Below are 10,552 nucleotides of genomic sequence, written 5' to 3'. Positions count from 1 at the left end.
AACATATGATCCTTATAGGTTAGTGATTAGATTATATTTATTGATATAGTTGAACTTTTAGATAAATTAGAGATAAGTTGAGAAATTTTTTTTTAAAAAATAGAGGGATGTACAAAAGCCATTAAAAAACACACATAATTAAAATTAGCTCATAAATATTATGAATTGTAAAACTATTAAAAAAATTGTTGTCACGTTGACATATCAAAGGGTTTTTTTTAATAAATAATTTAATTTTTAAAATATATTTCAAAAATAATAAAAAAAATTCAAAATTACTGCAATCCGTGCTTACGAAGCACAGACCATGATCCACGTTGGAGCGTCCGTGCTTACAAAGCACGGACTCTGTATATTTTTTTTCCTTTTTTCGGATCCGTTCATTTCCTGAACCTTTCACATTTCCTCAACCTTTTCACGTGAAGTTTTGATTTCTGAAAGTTCACGTGAAGTTCTGATTCCTGATTTCTGAATGTTCACTTCAAGTTCAATAATTGAAATCTAAATATTCTTCAGCATTTTTCGTCTATATAATTGTTGTGAACGAATGAGTTATCAATTTCTTCTTTGAATCTACATAAATTTTCTCTCAAATTAATCGGCAAAATGTCTAACATCGATGTACTCTTATATTTTGGTGGTCATGTAGTTATCGATAATGGATCGGTTGAATGTATCATTCCATTTGTTAGACCGATACGAGTATTACGATCTATTAATTTGTTGGAGTTGGTTGAAGTTGTGCATAAAATGTTAGGAATCGATCCAACGAATTTTTCTTTGAAGTTGTCAACAAAATATTCATTTATGGAGAGATCATTTTGGCATGAAATTCAAGTCAATCTTGTTGATGATGATGTTTTACAGTTTATAATGCAATGTGACAATATGCATATGTTGCATTTATACGTGGAAGCAAATTCAATTGCGCATCATCTTGGATTTGATGATTCTGAATCCTACGTTCACATGTATCCGATTCAGGTTTCAATAACAAACCCGGTACTTCTACATATGGTGGTTTCCAGGATCTTGAATCTTATGTTCCACAAGTTACTGAAGGACTCGGTAATATAAATTTCGATGATGTAAGTGGGTCTTGGGATCAATATATCAATGTCTCGACGGAACAAAATCCTACTCCATATTGGCCGAATCCAACATTAGATGAGTGCTCGTTGTCCGAATATGGCCTCTAATGATGATATTTGTAGAAGTGATTCTGAACTCGATATGTCATATAGCGAGTTTGAAGAAGAAGAAGTGAATGATGATGATGAAGTGAATACTTTTACAAATTCTGATGAGGGGACATCATCTCGTCAACCACTTCGTGACACATTACAGAGGCAGACCATAACATTTCTTTCAAACACTTTTGAGATGCCATCATTTTTCAATAAATTTTTTGGGGAAGAGCCTCCTAATTCTGTCGATGTACCTTTTGGAATGCAAACAAGCTATACAATCCGGATAGAGGTGAATTATGTGTTAATATATTATTTAAAGATAAGAATTATCTTATTGCATATGTGAAGGATTATTCAGTTAGAGTGATCAGGCGTGAGTACCGTGTCGTGGATAGCACACGCAGTTTGTGGAAATTACGTTGCAGAAATAATTCTTCTACAGTCATTTGTCGATCGGGACTTCGCACTTCTTTGAAGGCCAAAACTGGTTATTGGAAAATAACAAAATATGGCGGGCCTCACACATGTATATCTACCTCTGTTGGTATAGACCATAAGAATTTGAATAGTGATATGGTGGCACATACGCTATTGGGAGTTGTTCGTTGTGATCTTTCGTACGAGATTAAGTATATCGTCGAAAATGTGAAAGATAAATATGGATATCAAATCTCATATACGAAGGCATGACAAAATTTGAAACGTGCTATGGAATTGCTTATGGTACATGAGAAAGCTCCGTTCAGTTACTTCCAAAATACATGTGTGCTTTGTCCAAATATAATCCGGGAACAGCTGTGGAGTCGAAGCATCTCAGAGCCAACACTGAAATGAGTAAGACACTGAACTATGTTTTCTAGGCATTCAGGCCGTGTGTTGATGGGTTTCGGCATTGTCGAAAAATAATTAGTGTCGATGGTACACACTTGTATACCAAATACAAGCACAAAATGTTGATCGCTGTCACTCTGGATGCGAACAACCAGGTTTTACCGTTAGCATTTGCTATTGTGGATGAAGAAACATCAGATTCTTGGAAATGGTTCTTGGAGAACCTAGGAAGACATGTTGTTCGTGGTGAAAATTGTTTGTGTCTTATTTCTGATAGGCATAAGGGAATTGTGCGAGCAACTGAAGATCTACCATATTTTCAATCTCCTTATGGTGTGCATCGTTTTTGTTTGAGACATGTGTGTTCAAACTTTGATGCTAAATTCAAAGACGTGCATTTGAAAGGTTTATGCTGGGCGGCAGGAACACAAAATCAAATTTGTAAGTTTGAAGTAATAATGGAGGCAATCAAGCAAAAAAACCTTTTGGCGCACCGATATTTGACTGGAATTGCGAAAGAAAAATGGAGTTTGGCTCATGACGGTGGTTAGCGTCGTGGGGTGATGACAACCAATATGTCGGAGTGTTTAAATAGCGTGCTGAAGGGTGCTCGTAGATTTCCTATATCTGCCATAATACACTTGACACTTCTGAGGTGCGTACAATATTTCATTGAACGTGTAACAAGAGGTAGTCGTATGGTTCAGGAAAATCAGCTGTGGTCAGATTATGTGTAATGCCCGAGATTTTATCACTGTAATCAGTCATTGATTAATTGATAGAATCGAGATTGTAGGAACTCAAGCGAAGAAGCCGGACGTTGGTGCATTATAAGCCAAGATGTTGGACAAAACATCTGGAGCCCGAGCGGTAGAAAATGACCGCCCGAGCGCCAATGCATCACAAGATTAAAATCTGGACAGAAAGTCTGGCACCGAGCGGTAGTTTGTGACCGCCCGAGTGCCAGTGTTGCACAAAATGAGGGCTTGGACAGAACGTTCCGCGCCTGAGCGGTAGTTTGTGACTGCCCGAGCGCTGCCCGAAATGTATGAAAAATCAGACACGTATCTTATTCATGCAAGTGGATGTATATATATGAATCTTTCATTCCCTTCAGACACAATTAGTAGAAAGAAGAACCGAGGAAGCTGGTGAAATCCTTACGCCTTTTCATATCTTAGATTTGTGATTTGTGAACGATCCGTCCGGCAGAATTTCAATCCGACTGTGGTACCGTGTTTCTATCCACGAGAGCTTCAACTGGACGTAAGTTTTACTACGTTTTGTTATGATTTGAAATTATGATTTTGAAGAAATCAGATATGATTCATATATGGTGTTCTTGATATAGTAGACATCATATAATCGAAAACGGATTGAAGAACGGGTACCGTATAAAATTGCTATGATTTTCAGAATGGAATTGATTGAGATTTGTTATCAGAATTGTGTTGTTATCGATTATGAGTTGTGGTAATTGATATCTGTTGATTTGTATTGCTGGGTATATTGAGATTGTGCTGTTATGCCATTGAAACAGAATTTGATTGAGTTCTGATTATATCCAGTATTGATTGAATGACGTATTGATATTATACTCCTCGATATTGTCATTGCCAGATTGATATTGACAGGCTTTGAATCCGAGACTTCGACATAGTCATTTTGACGGAAAAGAAAGGTATAAACCAATGTTGATCCGGGATTGCACAACTCGAGTTTGATTTAACTTGAGTTTCCCAAAATCACATACTTAATTGTCATTGCCTCGATATGTTGCAATGTCTGAGATTGAGATGCTTATTCTATTGATTTATAGCAAAGCGTATATTGAGTCATGGGCGGAGATGCCTAGTCATTGGCGGATATGCCAAGTCTGTGGCGGATATGCCAAGACACTGGATGTTTGGTTTATATCGATATTTGCTTAGGAGTTGATTTATTCCTTTCGCTGCGATTCGATATATGAGATAACGTCCAAGAACCGGGATCCCTAGATTAGAGATGAGTCGAGTCTGAGATGACGAGTCACGAGTTTATTTACAGTTTTATATCGATACATGTCTTTTTGATTTGATACATGCTATTGATATCTGTTCATGCTTTTATATATGTTTTTATATGATTGCATGTTTACATGGTTCATACTGGGATTATATTCTCACCGGAGTTATCCGGCTGTTGTTGTGTTTGTATGTGTGCATGACAACATGTGGGACAGGATCAGGGTCAATAAGAGAATGAGAGGACAAGTTTGCGTGGAGATCCGGACCAGAAGTAGATAGGCTTCAACACTTGATATATAGTAGTTGAACCCTAGCTTGAGTTTAATGTATTGAGTACAAGACATGTACTTTACTTTTGATATGTATATCAGATCGATTACATTACGTTTCCGCATTTGTATTTTAAAGAAAAAGATTTTATGTCCCATATTACTTAATTGTCATATTGATTCTTAATAATGATTAAGAAGACGAATTAGGTTCGGGTCACCACATTATGCATGTCGGAAGTATGAGAAATAGGCGAGAAAATCTAGTGAATATCGTGTTGTCAAATATGATGTACGTGAACAAACTGCTTCTGTTGCAACTATTGGAAGACCAAGTCGTTGCCAACATATACAGGTGGTGAAGTTATCAACAAGTGATTGTTCATGTGGTAAATGGACGATTTTTGGCATCCCATGTTCACATGCTATTTGCACCACTAAGTGGCACTCCTTAGATCCGACGACACTTGTGCATCCATGATATAACATAGATGAGTACTTAGCAACGTACGAGGACAGATTTCAACCTCTTGGAGATGAGCGATACTGGGATCATCTGTGGGGACCCGGACGCTAATTCATTTCTTAATCATATTTGGGAATGATTAGAACAATTAAAGAAACATGGTCTAAATTTTTTTTTAAAATACAAATGCGGAAACGTAATGTTATCAATCTGATATACAGATCAAAAGTAAAGTACATGTCTTGTGCTCAATACATTAAAATCAAACTAGGGATTCAACTACTATATATCAAGTGCTGAAGCCTATCTACTTCTGATCCGGATCTCCACGCTAACTTGTCCTCTATCATTCTCTTCTTGACCCTGATCCTGTCTCACCTGTTGTCATGCACACATACAAACACAACAACAGCCGGATAACTCCGGTGAGAATATAATCCCAGTATAAACCATGTAAACATGCAATCATATAACAACTATAAAAGCATGAAACGGATATCAATAACATGTATCAAATCAGAAAGACATGTATCGATATAAAACTGTAAATAGACTCTGGACTCGTCATCTCAGACTCGACTCATCTCTAATCTAGGGATCCCGGTTCCTGGACATTGTCTCATATATCGAGTCTCAGCGACAGGAATAAATCAACTCCTAAGCAAACATCGATATAAACCAAACATCCAGTGTCTTGGCATATCCGCCACAGACTTGGCATATCCTGCCAATGACTAGGCATCTCCGCCTCTGACTCAATACATGCTTTGTTATAAATCAATAGAATAAGCATCTCAATCTCAGACATTGCAACATATCGAGGCAATGACAATTAAGTATGTGATTTTGGGAAACTCAAGTTAAATCAAACTCGAGTTGTGCAATCCCGGATCAACATTGATTTATACCTTTCTTTTCTGTCAATCTGACTATGTCGAAGTCTTGAATTCGAATCTGTCAATTAATCAATCTGGCAATGACAATATCGAAGAGTACAATATCAATATACTACTCAAATCAATACTGAATATAATCAGAACTCAATCAAATTCTGTTTCAACGGCATAACGGTACAATCTCAATATACCCAGAAATGCAAATCGACAGATATCAATTCCCACAACTCATAATCGATAGCAATACAAATCTGATATCAAATCTCAATCAACTCTATTCCAAAAATCATAACAATTTTATATGGTATCCGTTCTTCAATCTGGTTTCGATTATACGATGTCTACTATGTCAAGAACACCATATATGAATCATATCTGATTCTTTCAATATTATATTTTCAAAACATAATAGAAATCAATAAAACTTACGTCCAGTTGAAGCTCTGGTCGATAGAAATATGATACCGAAGTCGGATCGAAATTCTGACGGGCGGATCTTGCACAAACTTCAAATACCTAAAATAAAAGGCGTAAGGATTTCTTGCAATTTCTCAGAAGCCTTTCTCGATTCTTTCTTACTGATTCTGAGGGACAAAATCATTTGTTGATATATATACAATGCATGGCTAGGGGCAAGTGGCTAACTCTAGGTGCTGCACGTCTCGCGCATATGCGCGACCCTCCTCGACGCATATGCGCGAGATATTCTGTCTCGGCGCGTAACATCACGACAGCTTGCCATATGCGCGCCCTCACTCAGCGCATATGCGCGGGGTTCTTTGCAACTCTCTGCCATCCTCACGCACATGCGCGGGTCCTGGTCATGCATATGCACGAGGTTCTCTGCCTACCTCGCGCATATGCGCCCTGTCCGGTCGCGCATATGCGCGAGGGGTTCAGTCCTCGCACATAATTCGTGTCTTCACTCGTCTTTCCCAGTCTGATCCGTTCTGTCTATAATCACATCAATTTATCAACAATTTATTTCAGATTACAATAATCAAAATCTCGGGCATTACATCCTCCAACTTTCGAGTTGCACCACAACCCGATTAGACATGAAAGAAGAAGAGTTGGTAGGGACATAACAACTCGATTGAGAAATGAGATGGACAGACCGGTAGTTAGAGAGAGACAAACATCGATGAAGTCTTTTGTTAAATTGTAATAACGCTATGATATGTTAAAAATAAATTGGTTTTAATTTTTTATTTTTTTAAAAAAACATAAAAAAACAGAAATAGTCGGGTAATGTTCGCGACCGAGCAGTAAAATATTGTTCGAACGCGAACATTTCATTCCACCATTCCATTTTAAGTATGACTATCAACAACAAGGGGATGCATCGGGAGTGCCACCACCAGAAAATGACGAGGATGAGCCGTGATCAACGATTCCTGATGCTACCTGAATGAGGTATGTGATCTCATGATTTTATTTGTTTATTACTGTACATTGAAGACATTGCATGTACTAAATTTTGGGTTTCTTTAATTTTAATTTAGTTTTCGCAGATGAGCACGAAACGAAGAACAACAAATTTGAGGACAAAGACGTCACTTATGTTTTTTTTCATCTTATCTTTGATTTCAGCTTTGTTTAATTGTGTATCTACTTTTTATTCGGCACTTCTGATTTTTTTCATCTTATCTTTCGCTTATATTTCGCTTATAATCACTATATTGTAGAAATAATAAAATTTAGACGATGCAACAATGCAAATTGTACAACAATAGAAATGATATAGTTACAATTAAATAGAAGAATCATCGTCATAATTACAATGATACAAATGGCTTCCTGTTCCACAATCAGGTGGATTGCGTCTTTTCGTCCCTCTACGCAATCCTACATCTTCAGGATTTGCCTCATTCGAGTAACCTGGAAAAATGATAGGTGAAATAACATTCCTATGTGGTCGAATGTCATGCACAATATGCTGAGGACCAACATTAAGCAAATTTGTAAAACTTTGTATGTTCGACCAAGACGGAGTTTGAAAATCCTGCTGACCAAAAGAACGAAAGTCAGCAATCCCTGTATCACTGAAAAACCAGGTTGAGTATTAGAGGTTCCTGCAATATTCAAATCAGTTGACGGAATAGTAGTAGAAGTTCCTGCAAACCCACTTGGTTGCCTAACCATATCACTTCCCCACCTTAATGATGACTGATGCGAAAAAGGAGAAGACATACTGAAATTTTGTTGGACATTAAATTGTCCGGAAAAAGCATTGTATGGCTATGGTTGAAAACCAATGACATTAACTGTAGGTGATATGGTGCGTACAATTATTCGATTATACTATTGGAAGTAGTCTTCGTCAGTTTGCATCGATCGCCCGTGTCATACCCCTTTAGCAATATACCTCAACCTATTATTCCACAACTCAATTGAATTTTTATGATAATCTCTCCAATTGGTGCTTCGATGACCTATTCTCGTGATATTATGCATATCATCATTGTCGACGGCAGACACTGGAATTGATTGTCCTCTTCGAAATTGTCGCATCACCCGATTAAGACGATGTATCTCCACGATGTCAAAGCAAATAAGGGGACGAACACATCACCATATTTTGTTGTCGTATGAATCAATAATCTTCTTTACATCTATGTCATTCTTCTGGTAAACGATCCAATTAAACTGTAAAAAATATAAATGTTCAAATTAAAAATTCATTTAATCAAAAAAAAAATAATCTTCATTTAATCACTATTAAATATTAAAATTCTATAATACCTCATCATAATTCATACGGTCTAGAGAATCCCTTATAATTCTTACAGCATGTGTTGGCGAATGTGTGTAACTAAATCCAATTTTCCACCTACAATTTAACAAAAAAAATTACATATCAAAAAATTATAAGAGTTATATTTGATATTACCACAATAATTTTTAAATATTACCGTGCACCATATGGAGAAACTGGAATAATAGCATCTGGATCAATGGGAGGTACAACTAATGTTAACCCATCTCGGTCGGGGTTAACATATTTAATCCTGCTCCATGCCCATATCTGCTTATAATAATAAAAATAGGTCAACAAAATTAACAAACACATTGTGTTAAATAATCACATTACATTAATTATACTTGCATGATATATAAAGGTCCAGCCATTGTAGTCTTCTCTATACGTGACACATTACACAACTCACGGTACAGAAATGCTAAAACTGCACTACCCCAACTATAAGAATTCACGTTATCAATATCCCGTAGCAGTTGCAAAAATATTAGTCTAGCAGACCCTCCTTGATAGTCCGTGAACATTATTCCTCCAATAATCATTAACGCTACACAACGGGTATATTTCACAACATCTACTTCTGAAGTATCATAATTAACAAGGTTAGACATGCAATGATCGTGTAGTGCAGTCATAGACAAATGAGTAGTGCAGTCATAGACAAATGAACACCTTTCAATGTTTTGATGATGGTATAAATCCCAACAAATCCAAACAGATGTGTTGTCATTCCTCAACTTTATGTGACACATCTATTCCAGTGACTGCTTCACCATCAATTGTTAGACGCCAAATTATTGAAACATCTTGTAACATGACTGTTGCTTCACCACATGTAAAATGAAACGTGTGTATCTCGCATCGCCAACGTTCAACAAGATCAGTAATCATATGATTATCAAAAACTTGTGAACCACATTCTAAAACTCCATAGAAACCCATATGATTTAAATATGCAAGTACACGATTGTGTATATAATTATCAGTGTATAACTTCCAAATCAAATTGTCTGACCTCTTCACTTTGACAATATCATCAACGGTTAATGAAGAAAATGTTGATGATATATGTGTCGCTTGTAAATAGAGGACACTTGGATCTTTTGGACCTCGCTTATCTGTCATTCTGAAATAAATTGTCGATCTTCTAAACTTTGTTCTACGTTAAGCAACGATCAAAAGTTGTTCGGTGACGAAGGAGAAATTGAGATATACAGATAAGATAAATGGAGAAATGAAAATGGAAGGATAAACGAAGGAGGAAGCAGGAGAGCAGGAAAGAGAATAGGTGAGGGATAAGGGGTGTAAGGGAGGAGATGGGACACGTGGAGGAGGGACGATGGAGGGCGCGGACGCTCCACGTTGTAAGCGCGGACGCTCCAACGTGGAGCATGGTCCGTGCTTCGTAAGCACGGATTGCAGTAATTCTGAAATTTTTTTAAAAAAATTATTTTTGAAATATATTTTAAAAATTAAATTATTTATAAAAAAACCCATATCAAAGTTAATTAGTATGAGTTACTAAAATTTAATAATATAGTGTATATATAATAAATATGTATATGATTTTGAGATATATTTTGCTTAATCGGAACAAAATTATTGTACACCAACTACTTATTGAGAAATTATGTTATATGTTTGTGATCTTTATTTATCGTTCTTTATATAATTTTAATATATGCAAATATTATAAATAATTTTGTATGTTCTTATAAATTACTTAATTGTAAATAAAGTGTTTTGCTATAAAAATTAAACATGTATATAACTAATTATTGATATCATCTTAAAGAGAAAAATGAGACAAAGGAAGCAAATATGGACATAAATTTTTATCTTTTATCAATCAAAAACTATATAAATGTGGACATAAAAATGAATATAGCCTAATAACTTGTAATTTATTTGACATCAAGTTTTTAAGTTTAGAACAAGATCTTAATTTAAATAACCTAATATTAGATTTTGTAAGATCGAGCGCTCGTCGCTTTACCAAAAGTTATAGCTAGTAACAATAGTGCAACTCAAATCTTTTAAACCGCACTGCAGCTCAAGCACAACGGTTCGATCGCTCTACCAAGTAGGGACAATTATTGTACCTAACAATCTCCCTTCCAATAATTGCTCTTT

General features: G+C 36.1%; 1 protein-coding gene across 1 annotated transcript; it reads right to left on the bottom strand.

Annotated features, from left to right (window-relative positions):
* Positions 1–8,045: 8,045 nt before the first annotated feature.
* LOC142525655 (uncharacterized) lies at positions 8,046–9,053 on the bottom strand. The gene is made up of 3 exons (XM_075630004.1): positions 8,574–9,053; positions 8,404–8,491; positions 8,046–8,307 (listed from the first exon to the last, which is right to left on the bottom strand). The coding sequence occupies exons 1-3, from the start codon at positions 8,729–8,731 to the stop codon at positions 8,230–8,232; spliced, it is 324 nt and encodes a 107-aa protein (XP_075486119.1). The 5' UTR covers positions 8,732–9,053; the 3' UTR covers positions 8,046–8,229.
* Positions 9,054–10,552: the final 1,499 nt, after the last annotated feature.

This window comes from Primulina tabacum, chromosome 14 (genome assembly GCF_025594145.1).
Source record: "Primulina tabacum isolate GXHZ01 chromosome 14, ASM2559414v2, whole genome shotgun sequence".
NCBI lineage: Eukaryota > Viridiplantae > Streptophyta > Magnoliopsida > Lamiales > Gesneriaceae > Primulina > Primulina tabacum.
This window is presented reverse-complemented; position numbering and strand designations above follow the sequence as displayed.

What these genes read in the sequence shown, in the direction of transcription:
- LOC142525655 (XM_075630004.1), bottom strand. Translation starts at nt 8,731, where the DNA reads ATGTGTTTGTTAATTTTGTTGACCTATTTTTATTATTATAAGCAGATA. An exon ending in GTTTCTCCATATGGTGCACG is followed by an intron (nt 8,492 to 8,573) that starts GTAATATTTAAA and finishes GTTAAATTGTAG; the next exon opens with GTGGAAAATTGGATTTAGTT. An exon ending in ACCGTATGAATTATGATGAG is followed by an intron (nt 8,308 to 8,403) that starts GTATTATAGAAT and finishes TATTTTTTACAG; the next exon opens with TTTAATTGGATCGTTTACCA.